At 36.6% G+C, this 17,382-nt stretch overlaps 2 protein-coding genes across 2 annotated transcripts; one reads left to right on the forward strand and one right to left on the reverse strand.

Moving 5' to 3' along the window:
* Positions 1 to 2,374: 2,374 nt before the first annotated feature.
* On the forward strand, positions 2,375 to 5,950 carry LOC121997298 (pentatricopeptide repeat-containing protein At3g24000, mitochondrial-like). Its single transcript, XM_042551646.1, has 2 exons — positions 2,375 to 4,663; positions 5,766 to 5,950. Exon 1 carries the CDS (start codon positions 2,388 to 2,390, stop codon positions 4,380 to 4,382), a length of 1,995 nt encoding a protein of 664 aa, XP_042407580.1. The 5' UTR covers positions 2,375 to 2,387; the 3' UTR covers positions 4,383 to 4,663; positions 5,766 to 5,950.
* Positions 5,951 to 5,977: 27 nt separating this feature from the next.
* On the reverse strand, positions 5,978 to 16,376 carry LOC121997299 (small nuclear ribonucleoprotein SmD1a-like). The gene is made up of 4 exons (XM_042551647.1): positions 16,286 to 16,376; positions 16,106 to 16,182; positions 6,437 to 6,628; positions 5,978 to 6,348 (listed from the first exon to the last, which is right to left on the reverse strand). Exons 1-4 carry the CDS (start codon positions 16,297 to 16,299, stop codon positions 6,287 to 6,289), a joined length of 345 nt encoding a protein of 114 aa, XP_042407581.1. The 5' UTR covers positions 16,300 to 16,376; the 3' UTR covers positions 5,978 to 6,286.
* Positions 16,377 to 17,382: the final 1,006 nt, after the last annotated feature.

Raw genomic sequence — 17,382 nt, forward strand, 5'->3', positions numbered from 1 at the left:
CCTCCTCCGTGTTGGCCTTGGGACAGGTTGGCGGGGGCGCTGGGGGCGAGCATATTCGACTTTTGCCATAATGATGAGCGAAAAGGAGTAGCCGCCCGTGATTTACCTCCTCCGTGTTGGCCTTGGGACGGGTTGGTGAGGGCACTGTGAGGCGAGCGTATTCGCCTTTATGCCACAATGATGAGCGAAAAGGAGTGTCCCAATGTCCCATCGGATGAGTCTAGTGGCTAGCACATGAGGTGTTGCCACAATGAGGTATGGGGTTCGAATTTCGACAAAGGCGAGGTAAATTCTTCCCTTATGTGTTAGTTACTATTCCAAAGGCTAGTAGCCGCCTGTGATTTTCCTCCTCCGTGTTGACCTTGGGACGGGTTGGCGGGGGCGCGGGGGGCGAGTGTATTCACCTTTTACCACAATGATGAGCGAAAAGGAACTTAAAGCTTCACATTTGTTTCCTAGTTGTAAAAATACAAGTTACTTCACAATACAAGTTACATCAACCACATTCTCATCATCACAATCCAAGTAAATACAATTACAACGATAACAAATTCTAAATTTTTTATTCAATGAACATATTTCATCACTCAAGTGCATAGTTACATCATTATTATTCTCATTATCTAGTATATCATTGTATATAACTGTATTCTCGTAACTCAGTATATTTCTTCAATTCACTAATCTTCAACTTTAATTTTTTGTTATTACTCTTCAACTCGTTAATAATTATTTTATTTCTCTCTGACGGATCTGGGTCATGCTATAAGAAGAAGTCATATATCCTTTCCTGAATTTTAAATCAACTTAATCAAAACTCAATAATTAAAAAACTCATAATAATACCGTGTTGGTATAACGAAAACTTACTCTAAATTTTGGACATGAAAAAAAATCATCTTTCTGGATTGGATTTCGTCCATGATGTCCAGAGAGCAGCTCTTAACTCATAATAATATAATATGTGGGAAGCTTCACATTGCTCATCGTTCATGCTTCGTCGAGTGAAAGATGATACTGATAAAGAGCCGGTTGTCATGATTTTTCATTGCTTTTATCTGAATAGCACCAATTTATGAAAAAGACATAAATTTTATTAAAAGATATAAATTTTGACAAAAAAATTTACAACATCCCCTCGACATGTATAAAATACCTCAATTCTATCGTAGAATATCACACTTAACATATCTAAGCTTAAAATAACAACAATTTGTGAAAAGGCACAAAAGCAGAAGTAAGTACATTCACTAAATATAGATCCAAATCATAATCTATTATTCATCATAATATAATGTATGTTGAATGGCTGAGACTATGAATCTATTTGTCCAATCTCTAAGCCAGTTTGTATTCAAACATCTTGGCTAGAAGTCTTATTCCAGTTAGACTATATGGTTTGCTCGAATAATCGAACTCGCCAAATTCTTCTGTTGGTCATCCATATTATGTAGTTATGCCAACTATCATGGTTATTGATTATAAAGTTTCAGAGTTTGTTGATAATTACATGTAATAACTTGGTCAAGTTTTTTACAAATTGGTATCACAGTTCGATCTTTTCTAATTTTATGTCAATTTTCTGCATGTCAATGTTATCTTTAGTTATCAAATGCTTCGGATCCTCTCTCAAGAACAGCAATGGCCAAAATTAGGACAAAACAGAAATGGCCAAAATTATTATAAATAGTACTTACAAATGAGGAGTAGAGGGCGGAGCTTGGAGCTTGGGTCATTGAGGGTCGAGGATAGGACGGGGCCTCAGAGCTAGCCATCATCGTAGGAGTCAGAGCCTTGGGCCATCGACGGCATGCTGCTTGAAGCTTCAGAGCTTCAGAGGACGATTGTGTTCAAATGTCGTCGAAGGTCACAGGAGGTTTAGGGTTTTGCATTTTGAAATGAGTACTGCACATGTGTAAATGAACCGATTTTGCGTTTTGAAATGGGTATTGCACATGAATAAATGCACTAGTTTTGTATGGGACCAAGAGAGAGCCAACAATAAACAGCTTAGATCCTCTGGTCCGTAAAACACGGACTAGAGGATGGGCCACTCTCCACCATTGGTGGAGAGTGATGGCCCCATATGTCAAATAAGTGGGGGTCATCACTCTCCACCAATAATGGAGAATGATCCATCCTCTGATCCGCGTTTTACGAATCAGAGGATCCCCGCTCTATTCTGAACTTGGACGGGATCATCATATTTTTGATTTAGCAAGAAAAGGTATTTTTAATCATACTTATAGTACTGATGATAAAACGATAATAATGAAATGACAGGGGTAGTTACAAAAAGCGAAAAATGTTGGGGGTAAGGTAAAATTTTCCAACAAATAAGTGAAATGTCAGTTCCAAAATGTTCTTTCTCCTTGAAAATTGAAGCCATGAAGAAGCAGCAGCAGCTCTGGTTGTTTCCATTCTCTCCATTCGCTTCCTCTCCCTCCTTATTCTCCTTCCTCTCCCCCTACTACTCTTCCTCCACCGCAGCCTCCGCCGCCATTCCGGACGCCTTCGACTCTTCCTCCACCTCCTCCGAAACCGACGCCGGCCGCCTCCTTCCCCTCTCCTCGATCTTACTCAAGGACCTCCTCCTCAAGAGTCCGCGTGGGCTCCTCGTCCTCGACCTCCTCGATTCGGGCTCCCTCCGTCCCACCGCCGACCTCTACTCCCTCCTCTTTAAGCGATGCGCCGACTCGAAGAGGATCGAAGAGGGAAGGGTCGCCCATTCCCACCTTCTTCGGTCCCGATTCCACTCCGATATCTTCCTCCACAACTCGATCGTCAATATGTACTGCAAATGCGGAAGCTTGGACGAGGCGCGTAAAGCGTTCGATGATATGCCCCTGAGGGACATGGTCACCTGGACCGCCCTCATCACGGGCTACGCCCAGAACAACAGGCCGAATGAAGCGCTGGCGTTGCTTCCGGAGATGCTTCGGCTTCGGATGGCTCCGAATGGGTTCACCTTCGCCAGCCTCTTCAAAGCCTGTGGAGCTGCTTCAGTTGATAAGCATGGGGAAGAGATCCATGCTCTGAGCGTGAAGTCTGGCTGCACCTCGGATGTGTACGTGGGCAGCGCAATACTAGACATGTACGCTCGTCGTGGAAGGATGAAAGATGCCTGCTTGGTGTTCGACCGGTTGCAATCAAAGAACGAGGTATCATGGAATGCGTTGATTGCAGGCTACGCGAGGAGAGAAGAAGGCGAAATGACCATGAGAAAGTTCTCAGAGATGCAAAGGAGCTGTTTTAAGGCCACACATTTCACCTATTCGAGCATCTTTAGCGCTTGCGCTGGTCTTGGTGCACTAGAGCAAGGAAAGTGGGTGCATGCTCATATGATAAAATCTGGACAGAAGCTTACAGCTTTCGTCGGCAATACACTTTTAGACATGTATGCAAAGTCGGGAAGCATTCAAGATGCGAAGAAAATCTTCGATCGACTGTCTAAGCGAGATGTTGTTTCTTGGAATTCAATGCTTACTGGGTATGCTCAGCATGGGCTTGTCAAGGAAGCAATCCACTGGTTTGAGGAGATGCGTAGTCTTGGAGTCCAGCCAAATCAAATTACCTTCCTCTGCATCCTTACTGCTTGCAGCCATGGTGGAATGGTGAGGGAAGGACAGTACTACTTCAACTTGATGGTAAGATGCAGCGTGGAACCGGAGATTGAGCATTATGTAACAATTGTTGATCTTCTTGGCCGAGCTGGTCTTCTTGCTCGTGCACGGACATTCATTGATGAAATGCCCATTCCATCTACTGCTGCTGTTTGGGGAGCTTTGCTTGGTGCTTGTAGGATGCACAAGAATGCAGAGTTAGGGAAATTTGCCGCTGAGAAGCTATTTGAACTCGACCCGCATGATGCTGGTCCTCATGTGTTGCTTTACAACCTCTATGCGTGTACTGGTAGATGGACTGATGCAGCTGAAGTGAGGAAAATGATGAAAGTTGGTGGAGTTAAGAAGGAGCCTGCTTGTAGTTGGGTGGTGATCGAAAACTCTACCCACATGTTTGTAGCAAATGATGATTCCCATCCAAGAATGAAGGAGATAAATGACATGTGGGAGAAAATTGATGCAAAAATCAAGGAAGTGGGATATGTTCCGGACACAAATTATGTGCTATTACATGTGGATGAACATGAACGGGAAGCAAAATTGCAATACCACAGTGAGAAACTTGCTCTTGCATTTGCTCTACTCAACAAGCCCCCAGGGGCACCTATTCTAATTATGAAAAACATCAGGATGTGCGGCGATTGTCATTCCGCAATTAAGCATGTCTCCAAGGTAATGGAGAGGGAGATCACTGTGAGGGACACCAATCGGTTTCATCATTTCAGCAAAGGTTCTTGTTCATGTAATGACTACTGGTAATAAGAAACTACTTGAGAGGATATCATATTGTTCCATGGAACAGGCGCGCAATATCATCTAGCTTATGAATTATTTGAAGCTGTGCATGATTAGCCAAGAAAGATGATTGCCCAGATTATTTGAGCTAGCTTTCTGCTGCCTTTGTCAGGATGCCTCACAGTTTTCCTTCCATATCCTAACGTTATCTAGCAACTCTGAAGAAGGAATACCAGTGATTCCCTTGTCAAGAAGAGAATGGAGCTCTTCAACCCATATGGCAAACTAGTCGGAAGTTTTACAAGGTAAGCTGTTGTCTTTTGTTCGAACTTGTTATACATGCATATGAATCTACAATTTGAACTCTCCTACTGTTTAGATTTGTCGAGCCTGTTACCTAACGCGGTAAATTTTTCAATGAATATGAATGCTAAGACTTGCTTGATATTGGAAAGTCCTCCGCAACAGAAATTGTCTGAATGCATACCGAATCTGTCAATGTCCACCTCCTATGAACAAGTACCCTAGATACAATCGTTAAGCTGGTGTTGAATATTAGATCAAAGCATTTTTGAGATTTTGGATTAAATGAAAAGAATACTTAAGGCTATTGGGTCAATTAAATTTATTAGTTTACTGAATTTAACAAAAAAAAAACTTGGTAAGTTGTTCAATGAACTATAGAGACAGTGTACATTGTCAGTCTTCATCTCCCATTTCATTGCTTTACTCTTTGTTTTACAAAATGCTCTATGGTTATGCTTCCCAATATCCACTATGAACTTACTGGAGTTGATATCCACTATCAACTGATACAAAATATAACTCCACCCAAGTTCGCATTTCTTGAGTATCAGAAGCTTGAGGGCATTCACGACATGCATCTAACTTCATTTTGGTGTGTATCCCAACTATTTAGGACCACCTATATTAATTTACTCCATTCCTAATGGATAACCTTCTTTAGTTTTCATTATCGCAAACTGTGAACATTCGAATTACTTGTCCGGTCATTTAAGGGTTATTTATTTTTGATAATCTAGGTATCCAACCGATTAATCTTAGAGGCGATTAATTTAGTTCCATGAAAGTTTTTCAAGCCACCAAGATAAATCCAGAAAACACCAAGTGGTCTGACAATCGCAGCCGAACTTTCTGAAATTAATCACACTGTGCGAATACCTTACTAGGAATTGATCCTAGATGTTCTGTGCCACTATTACCTTGCCACTTGAGCGGTGCCTGGGGGCCATTTAAGGGTTTACTTGGAACTAGCATCAGTTGCCAAGTGATAATATGTGAGTAAAGAAGTAATGAGATTGCTAAGATCAAATAGAGTTTCACGTTGTCTATATTTTCTTTAAGTGAGTTATTCTTCTTCTTTATGTTTTGTAGTATGTTTTGTAGGTGATGTTTGAAGAGAGAGGCCTATGCAATGCACAATGCTCTTTTGTGCTTCATTTTTTGTGGATGCTGCCTCCGGCTGTTCTCAGTTTAGCTGATTGCTCCGGATCATCATCTTTGTTGGTTTCATAATGAGGTCAGGTTTTGATATGTTGTTCTTAGCAATTCCTTATTTCAATTCTAAGGGTAGAAAATATAAATATTTTGAAGATACATGGCAAATCATACAAGTCATAAAAAATGAAGATACTATCATACTAGATACAAAGAACAAGATTAAATTGCAGGATAAGTTAAATATCAGCTAATCCAACAAGAACACACTTTACAAACCACCAAAAAATGCTAAAACCAAAATCCATGATGACTTCTAGTGGATTTGAGGTTTGGCTAATTAAAATATCGGAGTTTCCTTGGAGCTAAAACAGCCTTGCTTGCTGTCTTGAGCATAAATACTATTGACAATAACAGCAAGGTATTTGAACATAAGCTGATGCAGAAATAAAATCTGAAAATTGATGAGGCTAACGACCACGGCCTCGTCCACGACCGCGCCCCCGGCCACGACCACGGCCCAGTGATCTCCCTTGGTTTCGGACGAAACATAACATAGATGTGAATCCTGATAGATTGAAATAATATTGAAGTGGGAAAACATCGAGAGAGAAGCATACCAGCAGTAGGCTTTTTCGGCTTCACCCGAGGTGTTTCCTCGACAAGTAAAGTCTCAAGGTTCAGGCTGTCAGGTAGGATATAGTACCGAATGTTATTGCCTCTCACACTGAGGTGATCAAGGGAAACAGGATTTTTCCCCTTGAATGTTAGTTTCACAGTCTTCAAGTGTGTGTTCATGCTGATATCCACACCTGTAATAAGCAGAAAAGATTAAGCGTGATTAAACAATGAGGGTTGTTAAAGTTGATTGTGAAGAATTGTATGTGCTAGCTTCTTAAAGCATAACATCGTGAGTTTGACAATTTGAATCTAATGAAACTCCTGAAAGTTCAAAAATTGTCAAATTTCCCAAAATTCGGAAAATCAAAGAACCTAAAATATATTGAAAGAACTCAAGCTCTAAAAGAAAAGATATGACACGCTACTTTCACTACCACAATAGAAACCCGATCCGAAAAGGCAAAGATCTAAAGGTTGAACGGGGAAACATGTAATATTTGCTCAAAAAGTCAAAATTAGTTTGCTTGAACATTTTTCTGATAGTTTATAGCTCAATCAATCTAAAGAAATCAATAACTATCTCTAGTGACTTTGAATGATAAAAAGATTGAATTCCAACTTAGTGAAGGAGTGACTAATCCAACTTTATGGGTGAACAAAATATTAATAACAATATAAACCCGATCCCAAAAAAATCAATAACTATCTCTTTGTTATTTTTTTAAAATTAATTTTTATTTCTTTTGGAAAAAATTAAAATAGAAAAAAAGACAGTTGAACAATGGCAAAAATTAGTCATTGTTCAACGACTAATTTTTAGCCATTGTTTGTCATTATTTCAGCAGTTAATTATTTTTTTTAAAAAAAAACTTATAAATACATCTTCATATCTTTATTTTTTCATTCATCTTTATTTTTTCATTCATCATACCACTTTCTACTTCTTCCTTCTTCTTTCCATTCTATATTTATATTTTTATTCGAAATGGATGAAAATTTTAGTGCTTTTTTTACAAATCTTTTAAATTCTCCCAATAGGGAAGAAAACACCTCTTACCAAAATTTTTCACATTCATCCAAATGTCCAATATTCTCAATTTTGCTCTCGCACACAATACCCTCTAAATTTTCAAAATATTTTATATGTTCCACAATATCCTCTAAATTTTTAAAATTTTTAAAAAAAATTGACAAATCTGAATAATGTCACTCCGGCTCCATTTGGTATGTATCCACCCCAAGATTGGTCAACCATAGGTAGCCAATTTAGGATGTCATCTCTGTCGTACGTATTTCTTCTCCTCAACCATCAATCATGCCTTCAAATGAATTAAGAAGGGCTAGTGTTAATGCATCTGTCAACGACAAAGAATCCGTAACACCATCTTCTATTTCAAGAACTCAGTGGCCACCATACTCATCACATATAGAGCACAAATATAAATCGAAAATAGAGCGCTCTCGATGAAGACGTGATCCTTGCGAAGTTATGGGTCACTATCAGCATCGACACAGGCAAGGACATCCGAATCAAGGGCCAGACTTCCACATCAAATCTAAATACAAGTGTTAATGTGGATAACTGTAAAGTCCACATTTGTCCAATAGGACAAAAGGCAACGAAGAGGACAAGTAACTTGAAAGTCAGAGAGAGCGACAAAATGGAACAAAGCAACAACATGGATTGACAAGATATTAAAGAATTTCAAATATAAAAAAATATCTTTGCAGCTGAGGTTTTTCATAAGATTATAAAATTTTTATGAAAGATACTAATGAGAAGTCACCGACACAACTTTGTATACATGAGAAAATAGATTAAAAAAAAATTACACAGTAGGTGTGTTTAACTTATCTTTATATATTGTTATAATTTGTCTTTTATTTGATTGACTACAATATTTATGTAATCCACTTTTTAATTATTAATGTCATTCACTGCTAGCAATTATATGAATTTAATTTTATAAAATTTTAATCATATTTTGTCAATTATATATATATATATACCTATCCGTGAATACTTAAGTGTTATTTTTTTTAAAAAAAAATCAGGATTTAGGATATAATATTTAGGCTAAATGTAGTGAAAATTAAAGAAATAATATTAGATGCTCCCTGGTGCTACATGTCATCCCCAAATGAAGTGAAAATTAAAATTCAGAGGTGTTCTCCGGGTGAGATTGTTGTTTTGACGTGACATTGTAAGGATCCAAGAGCTCAGATGTTCTAAGGACATCCACAATGCTATAATGTTATAACACCCACCACCTCATCAAAAAGCATGGGGTCCACTGTCACATACTCATTATAACATCCTTCTTTCACCCACATCCCTTTTAACATTAACACTCATTATTTATTGGTCCCACAATCCACTCAACCATCTTAAAATTATATCATATTAAATAAATATATTTTAAATATGTTTTAAAATATTATTATTATTTTTAATAATATTATTACTTTTTTAAATATATTTATTAAATAAAATAGATGGTTGTGAGAAAACGAAATTACAATGTTAATTATTATTTTTAATAATATTATTACTTTTTTAAATATATTTATTAAATAAAATAGATGGTTGTGAGAAAACGAAATTACAATGTTAGGAAAATGAAATTATAAAGTTGGGAAAACGAAATTACAACAGAGCGCCTAAAATTATAAAGTTGGGAAAACGAAATTACAACTGAATGACTAAAATTACAAAACTGGGAAAACAAAATTTCTTTTAAATTACCATGTAATTATGAAATTGAAATGTAACGATCACTTAAATAAACCATACAATTATGAAATTAAAAATAATATATGAAATACTAATTCACGGATTGTTATTGTATTGCCTCCAGATATGCTCAACTAAGTCGGCGCGAAGTTGGTGATGAATTTGAGTATCACGTAGCTCAGAATTTGTTCGAAAATAATTCTGAAATCCTCGGTTTGAGCCATGGATAGGTTGCGCGGGTTCGTCACCTTCATCGTTGTACCAATTTGTCACGTGACCTCCCTTATCCTCAACAATCATATTATGCAAAATAATGCATGTTAACATGATTTGTTTTAACTTTTTCCTATACCAATAACAAGCTGGGCCTCTGACAATTGCCCATTGACATTGGAACACCCCAAATGCCCGTTCAACATCTTTTCTTACAGACTTCTGTCTTTCCTTAAACAACTTTCTCTTGGGATCCTCCGGACAAGGAAAAGCCTTAACAAAAGTAGTCTACTCGGGATAAATTCCATCTGTTAGATGATAGCCCTTCGTATATGCAGTGTCGTTCATTGTGAAATTAATCTCCCGCATATTTCCTTGCAAAACGTTGTTGAATATGGGAGATCCATATAACACGTTAATGTTACGTGAACCGACGACCCCAAAAAATGCATGTCATATCCACAAGTCATGAAACGCAACCGCTTCAAGTACGATTGTTGGTGACCTATATTCCCTTGTAAATTGACCTTTCCAAGCAATTGGACAATTTTTCCATTTCCAGTGCATACAATCAAGGTTACCTAACATGCCAGGGAAGTCATATCTCTCATCATACATTTGAAGAAGACGTTGAACATCATCAACATTTGGTCTTCTCAAGTATCTATCATCAAATATTTCAACCACGTATTCGCAGAACTTGAAAAGACACTTGATGGCAGTTGATTCACTCATACGTAAGTACTCGTCAAGATGATCGGCAGGGACTCCGTAAGCTAGTTGACGAATCGCGGTGGTGCATTTTTGTAGTGGTGACAACCCTTTTCTTCGTACAACATCGCCCCTATGTTGAAAAAATGTTGAATGATTCTCTAATGCACTCACTATGCGGAGGAATAACTCTCTTTGCATTCGAAATCGTCTTCGAAATATTTCATCATGATATCGGGGTTATAGAGAAATAATCATTGACGAGCCTCTCATGCCACGATTTCTTTGGACGAACTTTCTTCTGCGCGTGCCCCTCCTCTGATATGCTTTCATAAGTTGTTGGTATTGTAGAAGAACCAATAACATCAATTCTTCATCCGGATCATAAGCTTGCTTATCGATTTCAACATGGACTTCGTCTTCGCTTGTCGAGTTGGAACTTGGGTTAGAGTTGCCTGTAGAATGAGACATTTTTAGAGAAAACACGTTTTAGTATATGTGTTTGAGAAATGGTATGATAGTCGAATGAAAATCTTGTAGCACAATGTGTCTATATATATTGTTTTTTTCATGCAACGGCTAATTTGTAACGCCTAGTTTCCAACGGCTAGTTGTAACAGCTAGTTTTCAAGGCTTGTTTATTTTACAAAATTATAATAATTAAAAATCACATTAATCGAAATGAGAAATATAATAATTAAAAATTACAATTACTCGAAAAATATAATATAGACATTCATGTATGATAAGCTGCTCCTTTGTCATTTGCGAGGTGTCTTTGTTCAATATTTCGTACTCCTTCAGCTTCAAGCGACGATTCTTAGCTTCAAATTTAGACAATGCAGCTTTTGCCTTAATCTCCTCTACTTCGAGTTGATTTTGTTTCAAATCGACTTCGAACTTCTTCACGCTTGTGTACTCATTGAACTTTGTGATAATATTGTTGTAGTTTATTGTCAGATCCTCCATGGTCGATTTTACTTTGTCTTTTCCCTTTCTTTTTGCTGCCTTTTGTCCTATTGGACGAGTATCTTCATAATCCAGGTCTATACTCACATCTTGGTTGGAGGAGGTGTTACTTGCTCCCGACTCTGAGGTCCTTGTCTTCTTTGTGGCCACAAAGTGATCAGCGAACTATGGAGTAAACATTGGGTGATCTTTGACAATTCTCCACATATGTTCGAGATTGAATGCAACGCCATTGTTTTCGGATCGATATTTTCCGTACGCAAACGTCAATATATCTTCATCACTGTGACCACTTCGATATGAACTATAAACACTATTGTAATTTGCGTTGAATCAATATACCTTCTTTTGAATTGTATTGTGCCAATGTGACCGTATAACATTTGTACTTCTGGTGTTTGAACCTAGGGGAATATTCTCATTGTAGTAGCTTGCAACCTGCCCCCAAAAAGCATTCGCCTTTTGATCATTGCAGATTATTGGATCATCACTAATAGTGACGGATCATCACTGATAGTGACAAAACTTCTTGCTAAGACCTCGTCTTCAACCTTTGTCCAACTTGAACGCTTTCTTATACCCTCAGCATTTGAAACCGCCTTTTTTAAATTGACCACCTCAATTGGGGATTCACGATTGGAAAGTTGAGTATCCGGGACAAAAGTTGGAGTTGCAGGTTCATTCAACATCGAAGGAGTGAAAGACATTTTAGTTGTGAGTGGGGTACCATAGCCATGAACAACCGACGGTGTGAAATACGGATGACTCATGTTTTGCCAATATTCGGCTGGAAGCGGTTGATATGGACCTCGAGGGGCATAATTCTGATGATTCATAAAATTTTCAAAACCTTGAAAATTTTATGGAGGAAACGACATATTCGAAAATGAATGTGAGTATTGATAATTTGGTGGAATTTGTGGATTTTGGGAAGATGAATATTCTTGCGAGTTGTTTGTAGAATTCAAGAAATTTGTAAAAAATATCCTATTATTTTCATCCATTTCGGATAGAAAATAAATGGTACGAGCTTGAAAAACATATATGGGGAGAGAATTTAGAGAGTATAATTGAAAGAATAGTGAGTTGGAATGAAAATATGTGTACATATTAATGGATATTTATAGATGAAATTTCGAATTAGCCATTAAAAAACTAACCGTTTTATTACTTTTTTAATTTTTAAATTTATAATTTTTTTAATAAATAAAATTAAAAAAATTATATATATAACATGGGGTGGGCCAGCCCCTGGCCCACCCCATGCAGCTTGAACGCGTTCATGCTGCGTTAAAGCTACAACGATCTAATATTCATCGCTTGAACGCGTTCAGAAGCTTGAATGCATTCAAGCTGCATGGGGTGGGCTAGGGGTTGGCCCACCCCATGTTATATATATAATTTTTTAATTTTATTTATTAAAAAATTATAAATTTTAAAATAAAAAAGATAATAAAATGATTAGTTTTTTAACGATTATTTTTTAACGGTTAATTAACGACTAATTTGAAATTTCATCTATAAATATTCATCAATATGTATATATATTTTCATTCCAACTCACTATTCTTTCAATTATACTCTCTAAATTCTCTCATCTATTTTTTCAAGTTCCTACCATCTTATTTTCTATCCGAAATGATTGAAAATAATAGGATATTTTTTTACAAATTTCTTAAATTCTACAAACAACTCGCAAGAATATTCATCTTCTCCAAATCCACCAAATTATCAATACTCACATTCATTTCCGAATATGTCGTTTCCTCTACAAAATCTTCAAAATTTTCAAGGTTTTGGAAATTTTATGACTCATCTAAATTATGTCCCTCGAGGTCCATATCAACCGCTTCCAGCCGAATATTGGCAAAACATGAGTCATCCGTATTTCACGCCGTCGGTTGTTCATGGATATAGTACCCCACTCACAACTGGTATGTCTTTCACTCCTTTGATGTCGAATGAACCTGCAACTCCGATTTTTGTCCCAGAAACTCAACTTTCCGACCGTGAATCCCCAATTAAGGTGGTCAATTTAGAAAAGACGGTTTCAAATGCTAAGGGTATAAAAAAGCGTTTAAGTTGGATAAAGGTTGAAGACGAGGTCTTAGTGAGAAGTTTTGTCACTATTAGGGATGATCTGTCACTATCAGTGATGATCCAATAATCTGCAATGATCAAAAGACGGATGCTTTTTGGGGGCGGGTTGCAAGCTACTACAATGAGAATCTTCCCCTAGGTTCAAACACCAGAAGTACAAATGTTATATGGTCACATTGACACAATACAATTCAAAAAAAGGTATATCGATTCAACACAAATTACAATAGTGTTTATAGTTCATATCGAAGTGGTCACAATGATGAAGATATATTGAGGTTTGCGTACGAAAAATATCGATCCGAAAACAATGGCGTTGCATTCAATCTCGAACATGTGTGGAGAATTGTCAAAGATCGCCCAATATTTACTCCACAGTTCACTGATCACTTTATGGTCACAAAGAATACAAGAACCTCAGAGTCAGGAGCAAGCAATACCTCCTCCAACCAAGATGTGAGTATAGACCTGGATTATGAAGATACTCGTCCAATGGGATAAAAGGCAGCAAAAAGAAAGGGAAAAGACAAAGTAAAATTGACCATGAAGGATCTAACAGTAAACTACAATAATATTATCACAAAGTTCACTGAGTATATAAGCGTGAAGAAGTCCGAAGTCAATTTGAAACAAAATCAACTCGAAGTAGAGGAGATTAAGGCAAAAGCTGCATTGTCTAAATCTGAAGCTAAGAATCGTCGCTTGAAGTTGAAGGAGTACGAAATATTGAACAAAGACACCTCGCAGATGACAAAGGAACAGCTTATCATACATGAATGTTTATGCCAGGATATTAGGTCGAGATGGAATATCTAAATTGTTTACTCAACGTTCATTTTCTATTATTATTATATTTTCGAGTGATTGTAATTTTTAATTATTGTATTTCTCATTTCGATTAATGTGATTTTTAATTATTATAATTTTGTAAAATAATCGTTATATACAAGCCTTGAAAAATAGTTGTTACAACTAACCGTTGGAAACTAGGCGTTACAAACTAACCGTTGCAAATTAGCCGTTGCAAACTAACCGTTGCAAATTAGCCGTGGTAAACTAGCCATTGCAAACTTACCGTTGCAAACTAGCCGTTGCATGAGAAAAATAATATATATAGACACATCTTGACGAGTACCTACGTATGGGTGAATCAATTGCCATCAGATGTCTTTTCAAGTTCTGCGAATACGTGGTTGAAATATTTGGTGATAGGTACTTGAGAAGACCAAATGTTGATGATTTTCAACGTCTTCTTCAAATGTATGATGAGAGATATGACTTCCCTGGCATGTTAGGTAGCCTTGATTGTATGCACTGGAAATGGAAAAATTGTCCAGTTGCTTGGAAATGTCAATTTACAAGGGGACATAGGTCACCAACAATCGTACTTGAAGCGGTTGCGTCTCATGACTTGTGGATATGACATGCATTTTTTGGGGTCATCGGTTCACGTAACGATATTAACGTGTTATATGGATCTTCCATATTCAACAACGTTTTACAAGGAAATGCTTCAAGATTAATTTCACAGTGAACGACACTGCATATACGAAGGGCTATCATCTAACAGATGGAATATATCCCGAATGGACTACTTTTGTTAAGGCTTTTTCTTGCCCGGAGGATCCCAAGAGGAAGTTGTTTAAGGAAAGACAGAAGTCTGCAAGAAATGATGTTGAACGGGCATTTGGGGTGCTCCAATCTCAATGGGCAATTGTCAGAGGTCCAACTTGTTATTGATATAGGAAAAAGTTAAAACAAATCATGTTAACATGCATTATTTTACATAATATGATTGTTGAGGATGAGAGAGGTCACGTGACAAATTGGTACAACGATGAAGGTGACAAACCCACACAACCTATCCATGGCTCAAACCGAGAATTTCAGAATTATCTTCGAACAAATTATGAGTTACGTGACACTCAAGTTCATCACCAACTTCGCGCCGACTTAGTTGAGCATATCTGGGGGCAATACAACAACAATCTGTGAATTAGTATTTCATATATTATTTTTATTTTCATAATTGTATGGTTTATTTAAGTGATTATTACATTTCAATTTCATAATTACATGGTAATTTAAAATAAATTTTGTTTTCCCAACTTTATAATTTTAGTCGCTCAGTTGTAATTTCATTTTTCCAACTTTATAATTTTAAGCGCTCAGTTGTAATTTCGTGAAATTATATTTTCCCAACTTTGTAATTTTAGCCGCTCAGTTGTAATTTCGTTTTCTCAACTTTATAATTTTAGACGCTCAGTTGTAATTTCGTTTTTCCAATTTTATAATTTCGTTTTCCTAACATTGTAATTTCGATTTCTCACAACTATCTATTTTATTTAATAAATATATTTAAAAAAATTAATATTATTTTTGAAAAATAATATAATTATATTTTTAAGAGTAATAGTATTATTAAAAATAATAATAATAATAATTTAAATATTTTAAAACATATTTAAAATATATTTATTTAATATGATATAATTTTAAGATGATTGAGTGGATTATGGGACCCATAAATAATGAGTGTTAATGTTAAAAGGAATGTGAGTGAAAAAAAGATGTTATAATGAGTATGTGGTAGTGGACCCCATGTTTTTTGATGAGGTGATGGGTGTTATAATATTATAGCATTGTGGTCCTTGTGGATGCCTTTAACGCGGCTATCTACAACGCCGCGTTAAAGCTACACTATTATTATAACGCGGCGGTGCGGATGCTCTAAAAAACCAACACCTCTGAAGCAGAAACCAAGCTAATGCACCTCAGATCCCAATCCATACCAGAACCAAACCTCTAAAACAATCGCTTCTAAATTGTTGTACGACGTTGAAACCATATAGAATTAGCACGAATAAAAAACCCTAAACCCTGGCGAAGGGTCTCGCTAAAAACTCAGCTTTTGACCAACAAGAGGGGCGAAGAGACATACCGGTGACGGTGCCATGGACAATGGTCCCGTTCTTGAGCTCGATCGAGACAGTTTCGTTGCTCAGCTTCATCAAAAACCTAGCGCCATTTCGAGCGGGAGATCCATCAGAGGCCAGAAAATGAATAAAAATGCAGGAAAATCACGATAAACAAAGCAACGAAGAGGTTGAGGGCGGCTCACCTGACGAGCTTCATCTTGGACCAATCACAGAAGAGCCGAAAAGGAGGGCAGTCTCGAGCTAGGGTTCCAAAAAATAGCTCTTGGGCCTGGCCGCCTGGGAGTCAGGAACGGAAGCTTAAAAAGAGTGGAATAGATCTTACCGTGCTCGAAAACGAAGCTACCGTCCGATCGTTCTACAGATCATCTGGAGCGTTAATTACATTTACTCGGAATTTCCTCTGTCTGCATTGTTTTTCAATATTATCAACAAAACCTTCACTTTCAAAATTATTAAGAAAATTCATCACATCTTAATAGATAATGTTTTTTTAAAGAAATATATATTTTAAAAATATAATTGATGCGTCTTTTATATTTTATCTTAATATATAGATATTTATTAGAGAAAACAACTTTTATTTGTGGTTGGGTTACTTTGAGTTGTAATTTAAGATAGGTGTTTTTTTCACTCTAAATTTTTAGGGTGCGTTTGGTTCAAATTATCATGTATAATTTTGATTATGTGATTATCAGATAATTATATAATCAAAGTTATAGGGAATAAAACATAATTAAATGTTGTTTGGTTCAACATAGATAATGTAATAAAAATTTATTTATTTGAAGATTTTAATGAATAACCTACTTTAATATTTTACTATATTACCATATTTACAAAATTAACCTACGTTTAAGAAAACAAAGTGCTCACATATAGGTATATAACACAACATTTTATTGTGTCTATATATACAAAATCTAAAAAATATTACTGATATTCCTATATTAATTCATGATTATGGAGTCGGGAAGTCCAAGAAAAATAGGATATGTGATGGGGGTTAAAAGATGAATTTGATTGGATTGAACCAAGAGATAGAGGGAGGATACGATGCTTGACACTCGGGCATTGGGCAAGTGAGTACTTGGGGTTGTTTGAGCTTGGTGCTTGAAAATCATGTATATACTCCAAGAATGTTGGGTACTAAACATCTTAGACTTAGTCACTTAGAGCATCTCCAATGCAAGTTTTGTTAAAGATTTGTAAAATTGAAAAACTTAACCAAAAAAACTTTTATGACTATGTAAGTGAGATTTGGGGTTTTTAATTCAAGAGC

This window comes from Zingiber officinale, chromosome 6A (genome assembly GCF_018446385.1).
Source record: "Zingiber officinale cultivar Zhangliang chromosome 6A, Zo_v1.1, whole genome shotgun sequence".
NCBI lineage: Eukaryota > Viridiplantae > Streptophyta > Magnoliopsida > Zingiberales > Zingiberaceae > Zingiber > Zingiber officinale.

What these genes read in the sequence shown, in the direction of transcription:
- LOC121997298 (XM_042551646.1), top strand. Translation starts at nt 2,388, where the DNA reads ATGAAGAAGCAGCAGCAGCTCTGGTTGTTTCCATTCTCTCCATTCGCT.
- LOC121997299 (XM_042551647.1), bottom strand. An exon ending in TGTCCATGGCACCGTCACCG is followed by an intron (nt 6,629 to 16,105) that starts GTATGTCTCTTC and finishes TGCTTATTACAG; the next exon opens with GTGTGGATATCAGCATGAAC. An exon ending in GCCGAAAAAGCCTACTGCTG is followed by an intron (nt 6,349 to 6,436) that starts GTATGCTTCTCT and finishes TCCGAAACCAAG; the next exon opens with GGAGATCACTGGGCCGTGGT.